This window comes from Microtus oregoni, unplaced genomic scaffold (assembly GCF_018167655.1).
Source record: "Microtus oregoni isolate MIOR12 unplaced genomic scaffold, Mior012 000006F_ref0000085, whole genome shotgun sequence".
NCBI classification, from domain to species: domain Eukaryota; kingdom Metazoa; phylum Chordata; class Mammalia; order Rodentia; family Cricetidae; genus Microtus; species Microtus oregoni.
The window spans coordinates 16,552,389-16,579,703 of NW_024543065.1; the positions used below are offsets into that span (position 1 = coordinate 16,552,389).

At 40.7% G+C, this 27,315-nt stretch overlaps 2 protein-coding genes across 2 annotated transcripts in view; one reads left to right on the forward strand and one right to left on the reverse strand.

Annotated features, from left to right (window-relative positions):
* Tbc1d32 (TBC1 domain family member 32) overlaps positions 1 to 27,315 on the forward strand; it is a 284,344-nt gene that overhangs the window by 175,134 nt on the left and 81,895 nt on the right. Inside the window, exon 24 of the mRNA XM_041653588.1 lies at positions 1,091 to 1,179. Within this exon, the coding sequence (XP_041509522.1) occupies positions 1,091 to 1,179 (89 nt within the window). The remainder of the gene's footprint in view (positions 1 to 1,090; positions 1,180 to 27,315) is intronic.
* On the reverse strand, positions 9,321 to 15,669 carry LOC121449484 (male-specific lethal 3 homolog). Its single transcript, XM_041653945.1, has 2 exons — positions 15,536 to 15,669; positions 9,321 to 11,346 (listed from the first exon to the last, which is right to left on the reverse strand). The coding sequence occupies exon 2, from the start codon at positions 11,004 to 11,006 to the stop codon at positions 9,891 to 9,893; it is 1,116 nt and encodes a 371-aa protein (XP_041509879.1). The 5' UTR covers positions 11,007 to 11,346; positions 15,536 to 15,669; the 3' UTR covers positions 9,321 to 9,890.

Consider the following 27,315-nt stretch of genomic DNA (forward strand, 5'->3'; position numbering starts at 1 on the left):
CCATGGCATCATTCATATAGAATGAATAAATTTTATTTGACTTCGTTCCTTACCTAAACCTTTTTTTCCTTATTGGCTGGCCACAGTAATATGTTATAATTAAATCCATTGATGAATTTATATATAAAGAAAATTTTTGGATTTGTACTCAAAATATACACAAAAACAGGGTTTTGTGTTTTGTTTTTTAATTACTTCATTTACACTTGTGCTTTTTTTTTTTTTCAATTGAGATATATTCTTACCCTGTAGCCCAGACTAGTCTTAAACTTAAGGCAGTCCTTTTACTTTAACCTCTTGAGTCCTGGGTTTAGGCAATATGGGTCATGACATCAGGCAAAAGGCAGATCGTTAAAGCAAAGCTTTTGGAGATGGATGTATTGACGTAGAGAAAACTGTGGTGGACTGAGGCTGTCAGGGCTTGAGGCTGCTTGTTGCTTCCAGTTTCGAGGGATGGCTGCATAATGGGAAATCTAAAGGAACTTTAAGAATCTTAATGCTGGAACCTCAACTGTTGTAATTGCTCTTAAGTAGACTAATCTGTCCATCTGTCTGTCCTTCTACCTATCAATCATCTATTAGTCAGTCATCTGTTTTTGTTCCCTAGATGATGATAATATTTTCCCAGGATTCTAAACCACTTATTTACCCAAACTAGAGAGGCTATTCACATACTCTTAAGTAGTTACTAGACAAAAAATTCAAATCAATTGTTTTTTGCTTCACATTAGAAGATTTTATATTTGCTTTTCACAGTAGTTTGTGTTTTGGGCTCTTTTATCTTTATTGTACATACATCCTGCTTGCTGCTTTGACAGTTAGGGGTATATCATGGTTCTCCTCTTGGGGTGAACATTGACCTCCGTTTAGAAACGTTTCCAAATCATAATGCTCAGGTCTCACCTAGACCAGGAAGTTCACAAACTCTAGGATGGGTCTGCGCATCTTTAACCCCAGCATCTCATGACTTCCAGTAGTTCCAGTGTGAACCCAAATTTTGGAATCATGAATCTAAATGAATATTTATTGCTTTAATTCATTTGACTAGCTTCTGTTACGTAGAGTCTCAGTGTTTCTTTGTTATTTTTAGGATATAATTGATAGGCTTATCATTTTGAACTCTGAAGCTAAGATTCGCTCGTTACTGAATTATGAACAATCACACATCTTTGGTCTAAGGTAAGCTGTTAAACTTTAAGCATATTTTACAAACTGCGGAGATTAAGCATTTGTTCTATATATATTTTGTGTGACTATATAGTATGTGTCTATACATGTGCATGAGATGGTATATGTGCACATGTGGAGGCCAGAGTTTGATGTCAGATGTTTTCCTTGGTGGTTTTCTCATTCTTTTGAGACAGGACCTGTTAGTGAACCTAGAGCTCACGGACTGAGATAGACTGGTTGGCCAGTGAGGTTGGAGGAATCTGTGTGGCTTTGCCTATTTGCACTGTGGGTCCAGACGAGTGTCTGACTTTTATGTGAGTCCTTGGGACCAAGCTCAAGTCCTCGTGTTTGTACAGCAAGCGCTCATCCACTGACCTGTCTCCACAGCCCGATTCTATATACTTCAAAGAGTGCTTAAATGGGCTAACTTAAAAACAGTATTGAAAGATGTCATTCTACAACATTATAGTAAAAGCAAATTATAGTATTTAGGTTTTGATACTATAGGCTTTGTGTGAATTTAGGTTTTGCATGGTTAGTGGCTGTCACCTTTGCTCAGTGTGTCGGGACACATTAAGGACTACTTTCATTAACTTTTCTCAGGAGTCTCATGAAGATTCCCTGCGCTGCCTTGTGATTAGATCCTTTTTGTAATAAGGCCTTAAAATAGGACTAGACATGGATGTTTGGTCTCGAGGTCCAGATTTTGCTTCATGGAATTGATCATTAATCATCAGCTCTTCCTTCCTTGGGGTTTAAGACTGGTTGAGTTCATATTCCTTGACATTTTAGTTAGTATGTTGAAATGGGGAAGAATGCAGGTTTGGCAGGGATACAGAGGCTTAGGAACTCTCAGTATTTTGCTCATAGGGAGATGTGTAGCTTGCTTTCCCACCTACAAATGACTGATTTGAAAACAGCTGAATTAAGGAGAATTTCTGTGCTTATAGGTTCATGATTTTTTCCCCTTTGTATTATCAAAGCAACTTTCTCGGTAGTAAGAGAGGCCAGCGATAATGTGTCACTCTAAAAGCAGGCCTCTTTGCTGGTTGAGTATAGCCTACACTTGAACATCTGAATTTTTTCTGTTCAGTAATACTTGAACTTTACATTTTGACTTCTTGGTTCAAAGTAGTTATAAAGAAGCTGCAATTATTATAGTTTTTTTTTGATATTGGACCTTTATCTCAAAACATGTTTTCACATGAAATTTTAACTTTCAATTTATAACATTAGAAATATCATATAGCATGAAGCAAAAGGGGATTGCCGATTAAAATATTCAATAGAATTCTCATTTGACTTTTGAGTAATTAAAAGTAATCGGTTTCTTCTTGTTATATACTAAATAAATATTCCCCCTTGTATATTCATTTATGTATTTAGCTTGTGCACAAACACTATGACATGTATGTAGAGGTCAGGAGACAACATTTGTAGGTTGGTTCTCCTTTGTTACCATATGGATTCTTGGGGATGAAACTCAGACAATCAGGCTTGGTGGCCGGTGACTTTAAATGCTAAACATGCCTCCTTCTTTTCTCACCTCTTCTCCTGTCCCCTTGCATTTCTTTTGTGATATTTCTCCAACTGCACTTAAAGGGAAACTACTAGAATTTTGTTATAGAAAATAATATAAAAATGAAAGCTTTACTAAGTATTTTTTGGGTCCTTTCTTACAGTGTACAAATGGAATTATCTGTCTTATAGAAAGAAAATTTTCTGTCTTGGTGTACTGTTACCCCACTGCTGGTAGAGTGGTACATTCTCACAGCTTGTGTCCTGAGCCCGGGGACAGTGTACTTGTAGGAGGTGGAGCTGCATTCATACAGCTGGGAAATGTATGACACTCACATTATTATCCTTCCAGGGAAGTGGGCATTACATCTGAACGACTCAAAGGACTTCAAACAGTGTGTGGCACTTAAAAAACATTGCTTGTAACCAATATTAACAAATAGTACTTTGTGTGTTTTAGTATTTAACTAGCTGTATTCTGTTTTTGTTATGAAACAAGTATTGCCAGGGCAGCTGTCTCCTATACACTGCAGAGCAAAGTACTTTCTGTAGAAAAGTTTGCATGTTAATTTTGGGCATTTTTGACTGGTTTTTAGAATTAGTGCTTTGCTTTTGGAAACATTAAAAATTATTTAGTGTGTGCCTATGTGCACACCTGCATGGATTTGTGTATACCTATGTATGTGTGCAGTTGCTTATGGAGACTAAATGAGGGTGTCAAATCCCTTGTAACTGGACTTCAGATGATTGTGAGTACCCTAGTGTGAGTCTTCAGAAAGGCTAGTAAGGGCTCTTAACCATTGTGCCATTTTTCCAGCTCTTTTGACAAGGGTGTTTTTCTGGAATTTTAATTTTTATTATGTGCATTGGTAATTTGTCTGCATGTTTGTCTGTGTGTGGGTGTCAGATATTATAGACAACTGTGAGCTGCCCTGTGGGTGTTGGGATTTAATCCCAGGTGTTCTGAAAGAGCAGTCAGTGCTCTTTAACTACTGAGCCATTTCTCCAGCCCTTGTCTTGTTTTCTAATAATCGTCCTCGTTATTTTTTCTCCTTGGGTGTAACAGACAAAAGCAGCTTAAGGAACAAAGGATTTTTTTTTTTTTTGACTTACAGATTCAGGACACATTCCATCCCGCTGGGAAAGGCGTTATGGCTGTGCTAGAGGAAACTGTTCATAGTGTTTTTTTAGTTAGGGAGCTATAGGTGAACACTGGTGCTCAGGCAGCTTTCCACTTTGTGTGAGTCCAAGGCCTTTAGCCTATGGGAGGGTGCTGCCCACATTGAGAACGAGTTTCTCATCTCAGCGAACCCAACCAGGAAAACCTCTTCCAGCCATGCTTAGAGGCTCATCTTTTGAGGGCTTCTAGAACCTGTCAAGTTGCCAATGAATGTTAAGCATCATAATAATGCGTATTTCCACTATATTTGAAGTCTTCTCATTGTCTCATCCAGCAGTAGTTTGGAGGGAAATATCTGAAGTCATTTCCGTCCGCTATTTATTGTCCATTTAGGCCGCATGGCGGTAGATCCTAGCATTGCATTGGCTATGAAGCTTGTGTTTCTTTGGGTTCTGGAATTTTACCAGGATCTTTCCTTCTTACAATCACAGTGCTGTGCTTGAGACCATACCTTCTTCAATATGCCTTCTGCTGCAGGATACAGCCTCCTGTGTGTGTCTGACTTTGGTTGCTTATCTGCCCCTTTACTTTTCTCTGCTTCAGAACTCTAGAAATGGCAAATTTGAACTACCTTGTGTCCGAACACGTCAGTGGGACACACATGAGGCTTAGTGAAATGTGGTTTATGGGTTTTCACGTCTTAGCAGCAGCCCATGTTACTTAGAACTCGAGAGTCTAATTTGCCAAGATGGCCTAAGAGATCTTACACTGCAGTCCTCTCTCACTCAAGCAGATGCTCTTTAATTAGCCCTGTGCTCCTTCCAGCCCATCATGTCATCCTGGACCACTCTTAGCAGGGGGGAAATGTCTCCATACATGCCACCTCACACTGAGAACAACACTAAACACTGCAAAGAAGCTCCCCTTGCCCTCCTTCCTCCCTGCCTACACCCATGTTCCTTCTCTGATTCCCACCTTGACTTTGACTTTGCATCCTCCCAGAGTTATGTATTCCATATATTCAAGGTCAACATCACTCCCATGTTAATGATTCCAGAGCATCCATTTTTACATTCGATTCTCATTGTGTTGTTGGCACTTTCAGTAACATTGAAAATAGTGGGTTTGGCTTTCTTTTTGTATAAAAAATTGTCTTTGTGGCTGGGCATAGTGACTCATTCCTGTAATGCCAGCATTTGAGACGTGGTAGCAGGATACTCAGGAGTTAAGGCTATCTATCCTTGGCTACATGGTGAGTTGAAGGCTAGGGTGAGCTATCTTAGACTCTATTCCAAAAAACAAAAACATACATTTTTGCTTCTGTAACACTACATACTTCTTTATCTTTTTAAAAATAAAACTATCTTTTTTTTTTTCCATTTTACATACCAATCCCAGTTCTTACTCCCTCCCCTTCTCCTATTCCCTTTGCCTTCCCCCACCACTCTATCCCCTCCTAAGAGAGGGTAAGACACATTGCTTTGGGGAAGGTCCAAGTTCTTCCCACTATATCCAGGCTAAGCATGGTATCCATCCTAAGAGAATAGGTTCCCAAAAAGCCAGTACAAGCAGTAGGGATAAAACCTGGTGCCATTTCCAGTGGCCCTGCAGTCTGCCCCAGCCACACAACTGTCACCCACATTCAGAGGGTCTAGTTTGGTCTTATGCTGGTTCCTTCCCTGTCCAGCTGAAGTTGGTGAGCTCCCATTAGCTCAGGTAAGCTGTTTCAGTGGGTGTCCTCCATCGTGGTCTTGACTTCTTTGCTCATATTTTCACTCCTCCCATTCATGAACTGGACTTTTAGAGCTCAGCCCAGTGCTCTGCTATGGGCCTTACTACAATTTTTTTTTCCTGTAATTTCTGCATCTTTCTCTGAGAAAAGTCTCTGAATGCAATACTATGGATTTGGTCCTGGGACAGCCTATCCAATCACCACTCCCCGATACTGTTTTTAGTTCTCATCATATTTGACATCTCAAGTCACACATTTCTCAGGCACCAAAAACTTAATATGTCAAATTTTTAACTCTGGGATCTCCTAACTTCCCCCCACCCACGAATAAAAACAGACAAAGTAAATTTGGTTTCTGTCTCATTAAGTTACTCATCCATCTCTTTAGTTGCTTCAGTCTGAAAGTCATTTTATTTTCTCATTGTTTTTCAAACAGTAATTTATCTTATTATGACTAAATTAAGCAAGATGAGAAATTAAATATAATAAATTAAGTGAAATTCTTCTTAATTCACAGTGTCATTATTAACATTGAAGGAAATTATTCTAGGCATCACTGTATGTGTGTGCTGGCAAGTAGGCTGCATCCCCACACAGAAATAAGTTCAGTTATGGAGATGGAATCAAGAGAGCCACTTTAAATTCTAAATGAATTCCACAGGAAGGAAAAGACACCCTAGTGAGATGGAAGGAATTGCTGAATTTCAAATAACTTTTCTTTTTTTCCACTTCAGTAAGTACCTTCCTCAGGATCCCTGTAAGGTTAAGAAGTAAAATTATGTAAAACCCTTCAAGGGATTTGAGGATTCTCTTTCATTTTCAGACAGACTTGATTGACTCTACTGTGAATGATGAAGACATTAATGCTTCCTCGGGCCTCCCACTTCTCTTGTCTCTGTCTTCGTCTGTTTTATGTTGTTATAACAAAGTCCCTGAGGCAGGGTAATTATGTAGCATTTTATTTGCTTCTCGATTCTTATGACTGGAGGGTCTGAACAGTATGGTGCTGGTGTCCAAGCCACAGCCCTTAGCTGTGCTGTAATGTGAGGGAGAGACAGAAAGGTTACCCACCATGCCCCAGAAGGCAGAGCTTATTTGGCAGGGTAGGAAGCTGGGGTAGGGGTTCTGAATCAGTCTTGCGCTTTTTATTACAATTAGGGTCTTGTAATAAAACCAACAGGGTCTTTATTGGGAAGTGAAATGGGCCCCTGAGAACTCAGATTTGAAGGTGCCATCTCATTGACCTCCTGACCTTGCTCTAGGCCCTACATGTTAAAAGTTCCACCACTTATCAAGCGCCTACGAAATGAATCATTGGGCTGTGCATTCAAACTGCACCCAAATCATAGCACTTGCCATGAGCCTCTATCCTCCCATGTGCCTGTGAGAAGGTAGCTGATTTGCCTAATTCTGAACCTGCTTCACGACTCAGACACTATCCTCTTCTCTTTACCAAGAGAGAAGCAGCTGATTTGAGTCTCTCAGTAGAGGGCCTTTTATATATAAACAAAACGTGCTTTTTCTTTCTCCCCACTCCCGCCCCCCACTTCCACCCAGCATTACTTGCTTGCTTTTTTTTTTTTTTCTGTATTGACCAGACTGGTCTCATACTCACAGAGATCCACCTGCCTCTGACTCCTGAGTGGATATTTGTAATTTCAAAATTTGTATTTTGGGGGCTGGAGAGATAGAGTTAATGGGTAAAGAGCATGTGCCGCTCTTCCAGAGGACCTGGCTTTAATACCCAGTGCCAGCATGATAGATTACAGATCACCACCATCTGTACCTCCATGTCCTGGGAATCCAATGCTGTCTTCTGGCCCCATGGCAACAGGCATGCACATAGTAAGGCGACTTATACTCATAAAACACCCATACACAAAATAATAATAAAAAAAATTACCCTTCTCCACTGTTTACTGTGCTCCTGGTCACCGAACTCTAAGAGCTGTGTTCTGTGCCACGTGAGGGTAATCACTGAAGAGGAAAGGTGATGTGCTAATTACTCTCTCCAACCCTACTGCCTACCAAGGGTTTCATACAGTAAGATAATGAGGTAATTAATTGGGAAAAGAAACATTGATATTAAGCCTCCCTTCCCTGTGAAAACAGGGCTCGACACTTTTGGAGAGCATCCTCTAGTCTGCACCCTCCTTTCCTGGCTACATCAATCATTTCCTACTTGCTGAGTTTTAAGACTCTGAGGAAGGCAGACACCTTATCTCCCTGAAGCACTGTGCTTCTTACAGGCTCTGTGCCAGTGGCTAATGCCTTTAAGCACCCTCCTCTCTTTTCCCGACAAACAGCATGGCATCCTGGAGGATAAAGCTGGCTCAGTTGTGCACAGCAGATTCTGAGCCCCTTTCCTGCGACCTTTGCCTTGTGGTTGCTCCTACACATTGAGTGATTCTGAACTTTTCTTGTCTGCCCTGTTGTCATTTTTTAAAAATATTTATTTGCAAAATCTGTTGGCAAATTAAAGAATTACCTGGACACTAATCTTTCCGAAGGTTTTAGCAGTTTAGTTTTCTTAGCCATCTGAAGTATTTAGAGAAATATATTTTTCTTAGGATGTTTTATTTCAACGCCAAAAAAATTACAGTATCTGCCCGGCGGTGGTGGTACATGTCTTTAATCCAGGTACTTGGGAGGCAGAGACAGTTGGATCTCTGTGAGTTTGAGGCCAGCGTGGTCTGCAGAGTGAGTTCCAGAACAGCCAGGGCTACACAGAGAAACCCTATCTTGAAAAAGAAAAAAATATAGCATCGCTCAGTATTAACTCTTTTCATTATACCAGATTACAAATTGTTTTAGTAAATCTGTAAGATGCTTTTGAAAATTTACATCTTTTTTTCCCCCCTGGGGAACCACTGAGTTTATTGAGCTTACTTACTGAGCATGGTTGAAAACATACAAGAGTTTTGATACTGTGGTGGTTTGAGTCAAAATGACCCCCAAAGTCCCATGGACAGTGGCACTATTAGGAGGTGTGGCCTTGTTGGAGAAAGTGTGTCATAGTCACTTTCTGCTGCCTGTTGATCTGGATGTAGAACTCTCAGCTCTTTCTCCACCACCATGTCTGCCATGATAATGGACTAAACCCTCTGCAACTGTAAGCCAGCCCCAATCAAATGTTTTCCTTTCTAAGTGTTGCTGTGGTCATAGTGTGTCTTTTCACAGCAACAGAAACTAATTAAGATACCCCAAAGCAGCACACAGGAATGTCTCCACACAGTATGTACAATGGCTCTCCCATAGCTGCTTATGTGGAGCTTACCTTCTCTCTACTCTTCCACTGCCCATATACTCTCTATTACATTACTTCAAAATTTACAGAAAATTGCAGCAGCTCCAACGAGATCATTCTGTCCCACATTCGGGACCTTATTCAAGGACATCTCTCAGCTTCCCTGTGAGAGGCTGAGCCTGTGAGCAGACTTACTCCAGAGGACTCCACTGTTTGGTTTTATGTTAATTGTTTCTATTGTAAGTTGATGATATTATAGGAGTTCAGAAGTACAAAAAAAAATTTACATCTTACGTAGTAATTCTTAAATATATATTTAAACTTAATATAGTTTCAAATGTCAGTGTAATTCTCCAAAGCTTACTTTTTCTTTTGCTTTGAGACTGTAATATCTAATATCAAATTATTGTCAGTTTTCTTCAAAACTAAGGGACCTACTTCATGCAACAGCTTATGAATTACTGGTTTTCTCTTTATTTTACAATTACCCACCAATAGCAAATTTTGTATGAGAATAGTAAAACTTATGAAGATTTTTTTCAAGCAAGACAAAAATGCTTTATTTAGATCACTAAGAGTAATGTTTCACAGAAAGGGAGCAGTTACAAACTATAGAGTTGCAGATTCTCTTTTGCTGTCAATGTTCATTTTCCCCTAAAATATTTTGAGATGACGCTATGTCCAAATATGAACTCAAGTGTGTTGAACAGAGTTCTCTAGTATCATCACATTAAACATCTTTAAAAACATTTTAATGCTAAGAAATATCTAAACAGCGTGGTTCTTGCCAACAACCCGCTGTGATGTCTATCAGAACAGCCTAACCTATGTATACTTTCATGAATGTTCCCCCTGAACACAGCAGTGGCTGCTTCTTGCTATCACACACAGCCTGTGCAATAGCATGCATTTAAAAAAAAAAAAAAAGCAACTACAGGCATGACAACCACAATAGCCCAGGAAGTTATTCTTAACAAAAAACCCTACAGTATGTGAACAACTCAAATCCCGAAGCCTGCCCTCTCTCAGAGCCCCTCCTCCCCCAGGGTGGGCCCACCTAGAAAAGAAAACACCAAGCCAGGTGCTTACAGAGCCATCAAACTTTAACAGATTGTCCTGGGGTTCTTGCTGCTATAGTGGGCCTCACAGGCGGAGACATATGCAGACTCCAGGAAGAACTCAGCCTGGTATTCTGCTAAAAATCTCAGAAAGAGATCCAAGTGCTTCAGTAATGCTTTCAGGTTCTTCTCAGAGAAGGACATCTTCCCAAGAATCTCGGGGAGTTTTACAAACAGTCGCAGTAAATGCTGTGCGCCATAAATGTATGAGGGGGGAGGTGGCTGGTGTCCTGGAGGGTAATTGTCAGGCACAAGCTTCCAGGAGAGGATCTCATTTAGTTCCTCTGCTGTCCCTTCAAAGCCAGCAAACATAGCACTCCCTTCCTTCCCTGGAGTGAGAGAAATGGGGGACGGTGATGTGCCGTGCACAGGTGTCTTTTGCAAGTGCGGGAACAGCTTGGGCACACTGCGCTTGGCCTGGGGTGAGGCCCGGTCCTCAGGCTGCCAGTGGCAGTGGGCAAGGTGTCGCATGGACCGCCTGGGAGCCCGCGGCACTTCCGCCTCCGCTCTGCGCCTCTTGTGGGCGGCGGGCCCGGCCACGGGCTGGCTCTCGGAGGGCTGCGGGGTGGATGGGCCCGGCCAGGGCGCCTCCTGGCTCCTGCCTGTCTCGGTGGCTTTTTCCTCAGTCGGAAAGAAAAAGGTGGAGGAAGTCACCATTTCATACTGTGCCTGTTCCTGAGGGTAGAGCAGCACGAGGGGGAGCGCGTGGTCAAAGGTGATGCGCAGCCCGTCCGCCATCTCCCTGCAGAGGCCCACGCTCCTCTCGGGCGCGGCGCGCTGGGGATGCGGCCGGCGGTCCCCCGAGGCCAGCGCGCTCGCCCAGAAGTGGCGCACGTAGCACTCCAGGATGGCCCCCACGTTGGTCTGGCACGGCAGCCTCACCAGCCGCCGCCTGCGGTTGATGTAGTAACAGTCGTCCGTCAGCCGCTGCTGGAGCACTTCCGGGATGGGGATGCGGACGGCCCTTTCATCCGGTTCCCTTTTCGCGTGCGACTCCAATTCCCTCTTGCCTTTGGGCTTTGGGTCGGTATCGCCATGTTCACCCACGTCCTCATCCTTCTCCTCACCGTCGTCCTTATGGCCGCAACCGAGGGAGCTCATCCTTTTCACGTTCCCGACAGTCCTCGCCGGCAGACGACCCGCAGCGCTTTCCCCTTCTGCCTGGGCTCCGCGGGCTGGCGGCGGCTTTTCTGGCTGGTTCACACTGTAACCTGAGACTTCATCTGTTCCACGAAGCCACGGCTTTTGGGCTGCCACCTCCGGTCTCGGCCATTAAAACGATCTGATCGCCTGGAACTTTCCGCCAGTTTTGTCTTCCCCCAGCAACAACATGACGTACTTGGCGCAGCGGAGCACTCGCGCCAGGGCGGGGGTCAAGCAGGAAGCGCAGCACTTTCTGGGTAGAATTGAAATTCTGCTCCTTTTTCTTAAGGACCAACCTCTATATGACGTTAGGAGAAAAAGTAAAATACTAATTTTAGAAATAAATTTAGGTTAGAAATTGGTTATTTTAACAAAATAAACATAGTTGAGTTTTAATATTCCATCAGAGCAAATTACCTAATTATGTATTCTCGGTAACCCAGTTGCTAAAGTTAAATTTCATTACATTAGTAATAAGAAATAGTTCAAATTAACTTATGAAAAATATTTTTAGTATCAGAAATTAGAATATAATCTTGACTACAAATTCCCTTTTTTAAAATTACGTGCGTGCACACATTCGTAGATACCTGTATACACACACCCAGTACTTTTTGCTCTTTATATTAATTTAAATGATCATCTGTTGCTAATGGGTTAATCCTGTGTTTTCTTGTATAAGTAGATTCTTCCGTATTTATAAAATTAAGATTTATGAAATTTTGAATTAAGACCACAGATAAATTCGTGAATGTAATTATTGCTTTAATAACAAATTTAGAACTGGTACTGGTGATGCCAAAGGACTGGCTGGTTTTCAAACTATACATTTCTATTTACCCTCTTACCTTGGGGATTCTTATTCTTTGTGACTGCCTGTATTCTGCCAACTTAGTGAAATTTATTTCTTTCACTGACTTAAGAAATACTTAAGTCTCCACCAAGCACTATGCTTTATTGGAGAGTCGCGTGTTGTTTTAATTTGGGGATTTGGTTGTTGTTTTTGTTTGTTTCTTTTCTGTGTTCTTGCTATGTAGCCCAGGCTGCCCGCCTCCTGCCTTCACTGCCAAGTGCTGGGCAGTTCAGATGTGTGCTATTTCACCTGCCAGTGGGCAACTCTTCATAACCCCGCCTCTGGGTACCCAGGCTGAAGCACTTCTCTGAGCACTTTCTATTGAACATTAACATTTGCAAAATGCGTGAATTTATCAATCTCTGTGTGCTTTTAATCTATACTTTTTATTTATACATTTTTTAAAGCTATATATTTTTTTTTAAATTTATTTATTTATTAAGGATTTCTGCCTCGGCCCCACAACCGCTTCCCATTTCCCTCCCCCTCCCCCGATCAAGTCCCCCCCCCCCCTTATCTGCTCGAAGAGCAATCAGGGTTCCCTGACCTGTGGGAAGCCCAAGGACTGCCCACCTCTATCCAGGTCTCATAAGGTGAGCATTCAAACTGCCTAGGCTCCCACAAAGCCAGTACGTGCAGTAGGATCAAAAACCCACTGCAATTGTTATTGAATTCTCAGTATTCCTCATTGTCCGCTATGTTCAGCTAGTCCGGCCATGCTATATATTTACAAAAGCCCAAACTAAACTGCAGCTGCAGGAGGTCCCAGAACCTTTCTGCAATTCAGATCTGCATTTGGGAGTAGAGTGAAAAGACTCCCCAGAGTTTCCACTCACACTTCACTGTAGAATCCCCATGGGAAACTGACTCTGCCCCCTTCTCTGTTCTACAGATCTTCAGACTTGTGTGTGTGGTTGGTGTGCATGGCTTCTGTTTGTATCAATCATGTCCCATTTTTGGGTTTGATTGTTAGGCAGGTACATAGTTTTCTCCAGTGCTGTAGGATGAAGACTTTCATATCAAAGAAACGAAATGTGGTTAAGTAAGATATATATGCACATCCAAAAGGAGGTAATATCCAAATATATATTTATGTGACACACATTTATAATATGTGATTAGAGTTTGTAAACACACACACTATAGAACCTATGAGAATGTACAGATTTAAATTATTGGTAAAAATGAAGTGTGCTTCTTTCCCCAGTGACCTGAATTAAGAGCAGGAGAACATGGCAGAGAGAGAAGGGCTTGTGACTATGGGGAGGGGAAACTGAGAACATGTTTAGAATATATTCAAGGGGAGGACACGCTACCCAAGGCCAAACCACACAGAATCACTCCTGTTGCACTACATAAGAGCCTGCCTTTTCACACTACTGGTACGTAGTGTTTTAAAAGAGGCATGTAAGCCGGGCGGTGGTGGCACATGCCTTTAATCCCAGCACTCGGGAGGCAGAGGCAGGCGGATCTCTGTGAGTTCGAGGCCAGCCTGGTCTAGAAGAGCCAGTTCCAGGACAGGAACCAAAAACTACGGAGAAACCCTGTCTCGAAAAAATAAATTAAAAAAAAAAAAGAGGCATGTAGTCTTTCTTATAATTAAAAGTAGAGTTAAGAGATTTGGCTTGGGTTATGCAAAAGCTTCTGAGGGATACACTATATTAAAATAAGGAATCAGTTTTATTAAAATATACATTGTAAAATAAGTAAAAGGGTTAGTTTCTAATTTTACAGATTGTATTCAGATACCTCAAGTATTTCACATTTTTATTTCTAGCAGTGAATGAGAGAAAGGGGGAAAAAGGGGGTGGGGGAGATAGAAGGACAAAGAGAAGGCAGTGTGGAGCAAGCTGGGGAAGAGGAGAGTGCGGGGCGGGGGGGGGGGTGGAGAGGACACTAAAGGCAGGGCAGGGGGGATATGACAGGTGGAGGCTAAGTTTTAGCAGGTGTTTTGTTGTTGTTGTTTGTTTCTGTGAGAAACAAAAAGGAGAGACTTATTTTGACTCCTAATATCTCGGTGAACAGCCTTCAGTGTCCACAGTCCTTCCGTGGAAGGGCAGGGTGCAGTAGAGCTGCTTACCTGATGGCAGCTAAGACCACAGAAGATGAGGTCGCAGGTGACATAGACACTCACAGGTACATCCTCCCTGTCCTACTTCCTTCTGTTAGAGTCCACTTTCTGGTTCCCACCATCTGGTTATGAACTGAAGAATCCATGAAGGAATATCCACTGACCAGGCCATGGCCAGTCACTTCCAAAAGCTCACCTCTAAACACCACCCTGGAGACCTAGTCTGTAGCACGTGGGAGCCTTGAGGGGCGGGTGTTTAACTCCAAAACTGTAAAAGGATGCAGGATGAAGTGAAGGGAATGCAGATGGATGGTGAGTATACCATATCAACAGAAAGAGAACTAAGCCAGGTAATGTGTGGTTGTTTTAATTAGCAGCTTTTCCTACATTAGTTTAGTGAGCTCCTTTTGCATATGAGGCAGACAGTCTTTCTTTGGGACTTAGATTTCCTCTGCTCTCCTTCCCTCACTATAGCTGTTATTACATTCTTGATCGGATCCCATGAACCTTGAAACCTTCCCATGGCTATAAAAATGTCTTTCACTGATGGACGAAGTAGCAGTTTGGTATGGCTGTATTAGTCTCCCTTCAGCTTGCTTCTTCTTTAATACCTGAACAATTTTATAGTTGACTTGTTTTGCAAGTATCTTCTAGTGAGGTATCTTGAGACTATCGCAAAGCAAAGCATAAACCATTCCGTCTCTGATACTATCATGTTTACACAAAGCCATGACGTCCCTAAATGTGCACACTGATTCTAATTTGTTACTTCATTTTGGAACAATTCCCTAAGGCAGTTATTTTCAGGCTCCTTTAAAAAATAATTGATGCAAATAGGGCACAGAAAAGTCAACTATTTACTTCAAATGATATTACTAATTTGTGCAGCCAGAAATTTAATCCAGGCTTACTGGTTCCAGAGACTGTAATGTCCAATGCATGCATTGCTGAGGTTCCCATCACTGTTATCCTAGACACACACACACACTCTATTACTTTTCTCATCCTGTGATGATGGTTACTATAGAAATACTTCGCAGAGACAAGCATGGCTAGTACAGTTCTCGCCTCTCCATGTGGCTGGGAAGTCTTATCTGGTATTTTTCACTTTCCTACATTACAAGTATTCAAAGAGACTCAGCTGCTTAGGGTTCTATATCTAGCTTTCAGACCTTGGTCTAAAGCTGGTTTTTGTGCAGTTTGAGCCCCAGTGAGCTGTATTAAACCTGTATTAGTTTTTGGCACTAGATGAGGATTCTTAGGAGATCCAAAGAATCTATGGATCCTAGCCATTTTCTTCCCTTAGCAGCCAACAGTAGTTACCTTCCTGTGGGTTGGTTCAGTGATACAAGGAGAACGTTTACATTTCTACATATGGGAATACTCTAGAATACCTCTCAGGACTGTGAGCTTTTCTAGAAAAGCATTGCTGACGTCAGCTACTGACACCAGCGCGGCATCCAGACCCCCCACAGTCCAGCTTGGGAAATGCAAGGAGCCCTGCCAGTGCGGGATTCCTGGAGCCAGGAGGCTCAAAGGCGGCTGCACATCTGAAATGCCTACCTCAGCTCCGGTGAGAGCTCCGGTGAGGACTCCGGAAAGCTGGTCCTCTGCTGCTCAATGCAGCACTCCCCGGCCGGCCGCAGTCCCTTTTCACCCCAGCAGTAGACAGCTTCTGCAAGCTTGGAGGTGGAGGTCGGGACCTAGAGAATCTTGTTAGTTTCAGTTTTCGCCGGGATTTGTCCGGTTTACTTCCTGAATCTCTAGCGCCCCACCCATCCCTCCCAGTGGAATGTTTCAGTTCCTAGGAAATGGCCCCAGGACTGGTTCATCAAACCCACCCCGGAAGGGCAGGGCAGCCCGACAGCCAAGGACAGGAATGGGCTCCACTGTTAGTAGAAGGATACAGTGCCTTATTATATTCTAAAACACAGTTATGTTGGGGGGAGTAGGAAGTCTTGTCACCCCCAATCCCCAGGAGCTTTCTGACTCAAACTTTCAGAGGCTCAAACTTAAGGGGCAAAGGAGCCACACAGCCCTCTTCTGGTAGGCTGGAGTACAGCAGCAGCCTCAGAAAATAAATGAAAAGAAGAAAAAAAAGAAAGAAAGAAAGAAAAGAAAAGAAAGAAAAGAAACAAAAGAGGCTGAAGTACTAAAGCCCAGGCCTAACAAAGCACTGTTGGTAGGTTGGTGGGAGAAGCAGCAGGTGGCTGCCAAGGTCACCATAGCAACCAAGAACAGGCCTAGACTTTCTTAGGCTTTTTCTTACCTAAGACAGACTGGTGGGCCTGATTGGCCACTTTTAGTTGGAGGAGGACTAACTTGGGGGTTCTTCCTCTCCCTTTTGTTTATTTTATTGGCATTCTTACGCCCAACCAATCAAGGATGTTCTGGGGCTTTAGAGCCAGTTGTTGCATGGGCCAGTGGAGGGAGAAGGGAAGGCTCCTGACTCCATCGGACTTCAGAACCTTGGCCCTGGCCACTTTGGTCAGGAGAGAGGAAAGACTGACTGTCTTCAAGACTCACAAGACACAGACCCATGGAAGGCTTTCAACACTCCAAGTCTCTACCTCCGTCAGGGAGCACAAGGAGCCAGCCTGCAGTACCCAACCTGCAGAGAGACTCATTTCTGTTTCCTCCTTGAAGCCCCCAGGCCCGGCCTGGCTGCTAGGGTAGTTTGCTGTGACCAAAAACACCCTGACCAAAAGCAGCTTGGGGAAGAAGGTTTCTTTACCTTACACTCCCACATCAAAGTCCTTGAGACAGGAACTGAAGTAGAGGCTATAGAGGGGCCTCTCTTACTTACCATCTTATTCTTGGCTAGTTCAGACTAGTCCAGGGTCACCAGTTCAAAGGGTGTCAATGATACCCTCCCACATCAAGCCTCAATCGGAACAATTCAGGACAGCCTTGCCCTCAGGCCCATCTGTAGAAGAAGGCATTCCCACAGTTGGGGCTTCCTCCTCTAAGATGACTGTAGTTGGTATTGAGTTGATAGGAAGCTAACCAGCACAGCTAGAGAAGGACATTTGTCTTTGCAGCTGCTTCTGGCTTCCAAGACCTGGGGCCCTACCCCTCTCAGTCCATCCCACAGTCCCAGGCTTCAAGGTGGTTTGATACCCCTGACTTGTGTACTTGTTCTGCAGGGCGTTGTTCTCAGCTGACTCCTCCACCTTCTGAGAGCTTTTGAGCCCTAAGCCCTTCCCAGAGCTGTGGCACTTCCTCCCTGTAAGGGCTCTCCTCTCCACAAGTACCCCTTGCTATTGCGAGTTCAAACTTGTTTCATTTAAATCTTTCCTGGTGATCCTTTTTCAGGCGCTTTATCTGATTTAAAGGTTGTTAATTCCAAACTTGCAGAGAACTTCTTATTTGAACTCTTTGCTGTCTGCCCACTCTCTTCTTGGAGAAGGCTGGGACATGAAAGTGCTGGTCAGAAACATAATCAGATCTTCAATTGTTTGTGCATAATACTCTCAGCTATCAAAAGTAGGTGGTGCTTTTGTAGGATAAGGTTAAACTGACCCAAAGAACACAGTAAATTGTGTGAACATAGGAATTATATGCGCAGCATAATCTCTAGTGAAAAACCCTCGTTTTCAAGGGCGGTGGGAGAATTCCCCCAGACTCAATAATTCAGGCCAACAGATGCAATCAGCAAGAGGTGTCTTTATTGATTACACAGGCGCCTGTGGGTGTAACAGTAGCTTATGCCAACTGCACACACCAGGCAAATTCAAACAGCCATATTTATAGGGAAAAATAATTACATAAGAGGGTAGTATAGCACAAGCATTTCATTGGCTTTCAAATTGGTGGGCTTAGCTCATCCTGGGAATGGCCCATATCTATTCTCAAATTTCCCCGAAAAACCATAAAGACAGATAAAACACCCTGCAGCGAGTTTACAGTTTAGATAGGATATCTTGTGTGTGTTTGGGGGGGGGGGGGAGTATCCCTTCTCCTTAGTCCCGAAAAACCACAAAGCTAGATATAGCACTCTGTCTCTCTCCTTTGCCTAGTCAGTGAGTCTGCAACCCATAGATATCCAGTTTTAGCATCACCTGAGCTGAGGGGCCCAGTTAAATTTCAGCAAAGTTTAACATAGTACATGGACATGGGGGTCTTTCAAGTATGGGGGTCTTTCACTAGTTTATGTGAAATTTTCTTTAGCCACAGAAGAAAACATTACTAAGTCTGGCTCTAGTTGTTACCATGTGCTGTACATCCAACTGCTGCTCTTTTGACCATGTAGATTTCTTAGAGGGGAATCTTCAAGTATAATATCTACTAATTTACTTTGTTGGAAAGATAAGCATTTAGGTATTAATTCTGCAGCTTTATGGGCCATGGCTGATGACTGGAATGAATGGTCAGGGGCTCAGTATCCAATCATTATAAGATGTATTACGATGGTAACTCCAGTAGGATTCAGTGAATAGTTTCCAAATCTATGGGTGTATGGAGGGATCTGATTAAATAAATCACAAAACAAAAGCCATGAATCTAGGAAAGAGGCTGGTAGGGATGGGGGCTTGACAGGAAAGAGGGAGGTAAGGGGGATATTGGGGAGCGAGTAATGGATCTATATCATGTACCCACATGAAATTTTCATACAGCAGAGCAAATGAAAAATAAAAAGTGACGATAAATGGGAAGGTAAATAGAGGGCTCCCAGAGAATAATCCACATTTTTCTTGGTATATTCATCATATTTAGTGATGAGGGGTTTTTTTTTGGGGGGGGGGTTATTTTTTTTGTTTTTGTTTTTTGAAACAGGGTTTCTCTGTGTAACAGCCCTAGCTGTCCTGGAACTAGCTCTGTAGATCAGGTTGCCCTCGAACTCAAAGAAATCTGCCTTTCTCTGTCTCCTGAGTGCTGGGATTAAAGGCCTGTGCCACCACTGCCTGGCCTATTGATGATGAAGCTGTTTTGATTTAAGTTACCTAATGTGCTTTGACCATATTCATCCCTATATCCTCATCTTTTTTCCCCTTCCCATTCCTTCTAATCTCCTTCCCATTCCCAGATTATTTCATCTCATTTATCCCTTTTACCCAAAACACACACACACACAGCAGACACACACACATGCACGCACACACACACACACACACACACACAGAATATATAAATATAAAAGTATACTCTGGGATCCACATTTAAGAGACAACATTTTTTTGAGTATAGCTTATTTTACTTAGCACCATCTCTAGTTGCATCCATTTTTTCTGCAAATGATGTATTTTCTTTCTTTCTTTAATGGCTGCTTAAAATTCCAGATGTGTGTTCATCTACATTTCTTACCTGGTAACTTTTGCTGAGGCTGGTTCCATGACTTGGGTATTGTGAATATTACAGTGAAAATGGATGAATTGGTTTTGCTGTAGTTTTCTGACTTAGATTTATTTGGATATATTCCCAGGAGTGGTACATCTACATTTTATGATGGTTTGCTTGTAGCTTTGTGCGGATTTTTCTGTGAAGAAGGTCATTGGAATTTCTGTGATGGTTATCTGGATCTGGAGATTTCTTTTGTCAATAGAGGCAGTTTTGCAATATTAATTCTCATGAATGTGGTTGGTCTTGCAGATAAAATGATCCTATACTTAAGTGATCTTGAAAGATCTACAGAAAAATAAGAAGAGATAAACACTTTTAGTAAAGTAGAATGATTTTAAATTAACTGTTCAGAAATCAGTGCCTTTCTTATGTACTAGAAGTAAAAGTGCTAGGAAGAAATCACAAAGAAAAAAAAACAAAAGAAAAGAAAACAAGAAAGCTAGAATTAAGCCTAACCACGGAAGTACGAGACCCCTGTGACTGAAAGTCTCAAACACTGAGCACGGCAGGTGAGATGAATGAATTCATTTACATGAATTCTTAGTAAAGGATTGTTTGCTTCTGCAAAGGCAGCAAAGTTAACCCCTGTTGTGATGGGTCACCTTTCCTCTGCTCTCCTGGAGCCTGCCCAAATGAGATGGTGGACAGAAGGAGCCCATGAGAACACAGTTATTTTTGTCAAAATAAGAACAAAATGGGATTTAAAAAAACAAAAACAAACAAACAAACAAAAAAAAAAAACAAAAGCAAGTGTACTTACTGGAAAATTCTAGGAGCTTGCGTGCAGTTCTGGCGTTTCTTTTTCCAGATATCCTGATAGTCCTCAGTCTGCCACTGAAACGTGGACTGGTGTTGAGTTTGTTGACTTAGAAAACCCGCAGGATGTGGCGACTGAGATTCAGGTTTTATTTCTGCCCTGGGTCCCACAGAACTGGCAGAGTTGATACGTAGTTCAGAGTCATACAAACAGTACCTGCCATTTTCAAAGGTCAAAGAGGTAAAAATTACACATCACACTGCTGTCTTGGTGGTAAGCACCAGTAGATTCAGCATCTTATGAAGCATTTTCAGGTTACTATTTAAACATTTTTTTTTTTGCCAATGGTAATTAGAGGTTTTACTGAGATGGTTAGCCTCTCAGTTTTTAAACATCTCTTACCCTCTAGCTATTGAGATATTTAGAGGAAGGTATTTCTTCCTCACTCAGTTGCTATTGTGTTAACATTAGAAGAGTCCTTCGTGATGGCCTCTTAGGTGGGACCACATTTGAGACTGTCTTGCTCTAAATTTGGAAAATATGGTAGCTTCATTACTGTCCATGCTCGGTGGAAGCACATACCTTCTGGTATATATATTGACCAAGTCAGCAGTGCAATTATATAAACTGCACTGACACATTCTTGTAAAGAGAGCTTATGTGATAATGTATTTCATTGCTCATGATGAACAGATGTGTTATGTGTTCTAACTGGGCTTAGGAAAACTTAGCACTGAGTAGATTGGGCAGATATCCCAGTTCCCCAGTTGGGTATGAGAAGTTTGTTTACTGCAGCACATATCTGCTTTTAGCATGTAACACGGTTTTGAGTAATAATAAGATGTGAGTAGCTTCTGCTTGTACGAGGAGTTTTAGGAAAACCTCTAGCTGCTCATTGACACCTTGTATTTCTCCCTTCCTTTCCAGTAGCTACAAATATGGTTCTTGAATTGGGTATTTTGGAATATACTTTAGAGATTTCTGTTTTTCTTTATAAAAAGACTGCCTTTGACAGCTAGGGAGAAAAAAATATAATTATTTTGAGGACTGTATAAAGAGTAGACCTCTATGGGTGCTTCAGTGTCTAATGGAGATTAGGAAGCAACCTTTGGTACCCAAGGTGAGGTGAGCAGGTCATTTTGGGATGCTGTCAGGAAGCGTGATTCAGCTGAGGTTAGCCATTTTCCTGGCATTTCCACAGCTCTCCAGATGCTCTCGTAGTGACAAAAGGGTTTGGGTTTTCCACATTTAGGCTCATGCCATGCTTGATAAGGATTTTCCATAGGCAAACAAGCGCTTCTGTGTTTATCACCTTCATTCAGCAACTCACACTCCCAGGGTACTAGACTCTCTGGCTTCTTGGGAACCACAAGGTCATAATTTAGTGCCTTATTTGTACCCTGTTTTGTGTTGTTTGAAATAGAGAATACATTAATAGCTAAGGTTTTTGCTTAGTCACTGTCTGTCTTCTGGTATCTAAAAGTTTCTCTCAACAAAAGTGACATAATAAAACATTGCCTAAGATGGTTTTGTGGGGGCAGCAGTCCCTTTCTTCCTAATCATGTTAGGACTTCTTATATATACACTCTTCTAAGACTCAAGTTTAATTTGCAGTTGATAACATAACATTACTTTAAATGGGTTTTTTGTATTATTTTCATTCTAAGAAGTTCTGCAATTTTTAATGATTCACCAGTGAATTCAGATTTAAGAAAGGTAATTGATGAATTTCTGAATAGTTTTGTTGTTGTTTTTGGCAGGATCTCATTCCTGAAAAAATATTTTTGAATATAACCTTGTTGCTCTAAACCTAAAAGAAGCATTCCCCCTAATTTGAATTGGAAACCTGGTGGTTTGTTGCTTATAAATCTCATATGTAAGATTTGAAATATATTTGCTAGTCATTTTTTTGGAGAGAGAATGCTAAAATAACATGTCTATTTTTATTTACATTGTTAACTTTGATTTAATATCACATTGGCAAAAATAATATTATTTTATTTAAGTGCTGTTCCCTTCTATGTTTAGTATATCTGCTGTTTTATACAAATATGCTAGTATAATTAGTGAGCCATTAAGATTTGTTTATTAGATGAATGCATAATTAAGGAGCAAATGGCATTAGCTGATAGCAAGTCTGGCAAGAATCTGTATGCATCATCATTAAAATGTACTCCCCTATTAGTATTCTGCATCTGTTTATAAGTCACATATGGCTATAATGATATACTCTTCCTCATTATCCACTGTAGCATAACACTTATTTTTAATAAAATATTAAAAGATAATTATTAAATAAAATTTGAACATGCAGTTTAATAAATTGTTATAGACCACTTACCCAAGCAATCCTAATTAAGTAAGAACTCACTAGCACTATTGAACTTTGTTTTTTCATTGCTGCATTTACCTCCAATGGTTCTATTATTTTGATTTTTATGGTATTTAAATAATTTTTACTATTGTTGTCTAGACATGCATTGCTAAAGAACATTTTAATTTGTTTCGTGAGGTTTATGTAAATGATAGCTTAGACTGTATTTCCTATTGTATCTGACTTTTTTATGCAACATTGTTATTAAAATTAATATTACATGTATTTATAATTTAATTATATGCTATTCAATTATATAAATATTTCATGTTTTGGCTACATATTGTGCCATTAAATATGTATTTAAGGTTTTTCCTGTTTGGGATGTTGTTAAAAATTCATACTACATGTAGAACATGAGTTACATATATATGTGTGCATGTCTGTGTATGTGTGCTCACATAATTCTCAGACAAGACAAAGGTCTTTTAAAATTTTCTATTTTATTCAACGACACTCTAGTTCTTCTTTGTGTAAGTATCCAGTAGTTTTAGTTGTTGTGCCTCTGTGCTAAGTTACAAGTAGTGGTAAGGAAAGACCTTTGTTTGTTTGTTTGTTTGTTTGTTTTGTTTATCCTGCTTCCTTTCCCGACCTTTTCTTGCCACATGAAATTTAAAATCAGCTTGTCACGCTGACCCCACTACTGGGATTATAATTATCATTGTGTTCATTCTGTAATCAATACTGAATGAATTGACTTCTTTATAATACAAAATCTTCTAATCTATAAACATACTATATTTAATTAAATCTCCATTAAATATTGTTTAATTATACTCATTAAAGATTTATAGTTTTCTCTATTTTACAGCTTTGGGAGACTTGTTTTCATCTTATAGGGTTTTATGAATCATGTATACTACAGTATGTGGTTGAATCCGTGAGTGACTGATTGCAATAGTGACGTGAGCCCTGATCCTTAACGTCTCTGCTCCTGGTTCCTGATGGGTGAAATGTTGACAGTGACTGTGTTTGTAGAGTTAGCCACTAAGTGAAATGTGGTACACCTCTCCCAGTATTGGAAAACAGTAAGCACTTTATAAGGAGAATTATATATTGGAATTTAAAAATATATAAATTATTTGACTAATTCTTTAAAATTATTTTAATTCATTGTTACCATAGTGACAGTAGTATGATTATAATATATTTAAATTGGATTCACATTTTTTTGCTAAGTTTAGCCTGCAGGTAGGATCTGTGCCCACTTACTGTAATACATTCTTCAGTCTTATGCTAATAGCTGTCTTCATATAAAGCCTACGCTTTTCATGTCTTAAAAGACATTATATGCTTTCTTTTTTCATGGTGCTGTTTAATTGACTGTTGATAAATAAATGTATTGGGTTTTCAAAGTATTATGCTACTGGCCTCCCTACATAATTCTCCTATATGTAGATATAAGCACATGTATGTAAGTGTGTGTGTGTAAATTTTCTCCTCTAATTTCTAGCTGCTTTTTTCCTATCAACTGAATGACAGAATCAAACTTTTGGTTGCTTATGTATTGACCTTGGAGTTTCTACTGTGGCTCCTTCCATCCTCAGGGGCTACATGCCAGAATGTGCAGGGAAGCCAATGCATACTATACTTTTTATGCTATGATAAATATTTTATTTATAAATTAATTATAAGAGATTAATAGTAATGAGATTGAGTAATTTTAATTATATACTTTAAGATGTATTTGAATGCTTATCTGTCTCTTGAAATATGCCATTGTGCCTCTCTGACCATTCTTATAATAATGTAAGGTCAGATATCATATCTGTCTGCTGTGGTGAAATGTGATGACCACAGTTGAGCTACTCTGTAAGTGGAGCTTCAACACAGGTACTATGTATGATACCTGACAATTGTTCTAAGAACCAAACCAATTGTGGCATGACTAATGGGCGGGTAGAATGTATACGGGACAGGTCCTAAGCCATGTAACACTGTATCACATCATACCACTCAGAATATCTGGCCAACTCTTTCTAACATACTCAGTGGTTAGAGGGAGATTACAGGTGCTGTCTGCACTCACCTGAAGAGCATCATGGGAAGAGTGAGACCCATCTATGAAAGATGCTCTTTTGTTAAGTTAACCCTTACAGTATACTACTTTTAAAACACTTTCTTATCTAAATTATGATAATATCATTTTAACTGATTTCTACACATCTGCCCCTACCTAATTTCATACTATTCTATAATAGCAACCAGAGTTATTTCTACCTTATAACTGCAGTGTTTTACATTATTTTATTTTTTTGCAGATAACTCATGTTGTTAATATATACTTATTTATATATATGTTAAATAAATACTTATATATAAATATATGTTAAATATTCTACATTTTACTCATACACATTTATGGGGTAATGTGTGTACTTTAATGCATTATACAATATATAATGTCAGATCAGGGAAATTGCTGTGTCCAACTTGAACCATGTATCATTTATTTGTGTTAGGGGTGTTTAGAATCCTGTCTACTGATTACATTTTTTATTTTAATTCTTTCCTTTGTTTTAGAATTTTACACATGGGTTACAGTAGACAAGTCTGGAACTATCATGGTTACTGATGTTATCTGGATATTTGGAGCCCTACTATTCCTTTGGTCGCCTCTCCTTTCCTTTCCTTTCCTTTCCTTTCCTTTCCTTTCCTTTCCTTTTTTGTTCCACTTTGCCTACTTTGGCCCCTTTACACTTGTTCCATTGTGCTATAAATGCTCCCCTCATAGGGGCATTTAAGCCGTATGCTCTTTTGACTGGGACACTTTTCCCTCATAGTGCCGTGACTTATTTTGTTCTTTGTTGACTTGTTGCCATGTAAAGATTCTTTTCAGATCACATTAGTTGATATCCCACAGCGATCCATTTCTCCTCCTCTGTTGTAGCAGCCACTTTTGTACTTCACTGTGTTAGATGTATCTGCCCATGGCCCTATTCTCCAACCTTCTTTCAAGACCTTATAGTTTCTGTAACTCGCCAGTCAAGACCTTGCCATGTCTGTAACTCACCCGGCTATAGATGGTGAAGCAGACTAATTTTGGAAATGAGGAGTGATGCAGAAGGAGCATCCAGACTGTGAAAGCACCCTTATAATCAAATAAGAAGACTTACCTCTTTTCTAGATAACACTAAATGCCTGTCGCCTATGTTAGGAAGTGAAAACATTGTTAATAGTCTCTGTGTTTTATTTGCCAAGTCGCCGTAAGCACAAGCAACATCTGATGACGGCAGTTTGTCTCTTTGTTCTTGGAGATAACACACACTGAAAGCCACACACCGGTACAAAATTGGTACGATGCATATGTGCAAATAGAGAGAACATACAGATGATTATTTTGCATGATACTTGGACATGAATTTATAATTATAAAATCATGCTATTCATGCTCAGAAATTAAGTAAACAATTTAAAAATCAGTACAAAGATCCTCATGTTCTAGGGAGTTTAATATTTTGTCCTTGGGTCATCATAGCTATTCTGTGCCCCTTCTCTAGGTATTTATCTGTCAGATAGAATTAATAAATTAAGCCCCATGGGGGCATCAGGCATGGCCTCTGTCTTTTCTTTTTAGAAGCAAGCCATTCGGTTCCTTGCAGTAGATGGAAGGAAAGGTGATGCTCTGGGCTGCCTTGAATTCCTTTGCATTTAGCTTTATTTTCTGTCTTGTGGATGCCCAGTCCTGCTTTCAGTGTTAAATGGGAATGGCGGTGAATATTCATGCCCATCTGCCTTTCCGAAGGCTTTCTTATCCACCTTCAGCTGGATTTGGCAGAAGGTTGATGGATCTTGTCAGAACCTGGGGAAGCCTGGCTTAGCAGAGCCTGCTCTAGAGTGAGTCTTAGGCCACCATTATTACCTCATTGATGTTTCACAGCAAAACGTTCTTGTTTGTAAATTCTTAGAACTTTGAAAAGAATAAAACTCCCCCCTTTTCTTAAAAATGGGGAGAGTGGACTGTTGTCTTCTTGTGACCCTGATGGGAATGTTGTCAAATGATGGCATAATTTTTACTGGGTTACATATTCATGTCATTTACATCATAAAGCAGACTTTAATAATACATTTGCTATTTTCTTCCCATAATGAACTGTATTTGGTTGAGTATGACATTCTTCTGATTTACTGTGCAGTTAAATTTTTTTTTTTAACTTTCAAGTATTACTGGTGTTTGCATGATTTAAAAAAACTTTAATCATCTGGTGGTCTTGATTCTTCATCGTCTAATGAGGATTTGGTTCAGTTACGAATTTGTTCATAAATAGAGTTTCTCCAGTTATACAAATTACCTCACAGCCCACCAAGACCCCTCTCATATTAAATATTAATTTAGAGAGCCAGTGATGGTCATTTTTATCATCAGTTCAGTGACTTAGTAGGCATAGAGAAGAAAGAGGTTGGCTAGTTTCTGTCTAAATCTTTTTATTTTGGTGTGTGTGTTATTTGTTGATGACAAGTTCCTCTTGCTTGTTTGACCTAGAAATCTTCTATCATTCTTTTTTTTTTTTTTTTTTTTTTTTTTTGGTTTTTCGAGACAGGGTTTCTCTGTGGTTTTGGAGCCTGTCCTGGAACTAGCTCTTGTAGACCAGGCTGGTCTCGAACTCACAGAGATCCGCCTGCCTCTGCCTCCCGAGTGCTGGGATTAAAGGCGTGCGCCACCACCGCCCGGCCTCTTCTATCATTCTTGATTCTTTCTTTTACACGATGTCTTCAGTCCAGTAGAAATTCCCATGGCTTTGTTAGATTACAGATCCTCCTCTACCTGCCTCTCAGCCACACCGCTCTGCAGCTGACAGGCCTCTGCTGTAAAGGTTAGTGTTTATGAGTGGGATAGGAACACAAAACCAGCTTCCCCTAACCTCTGTATGT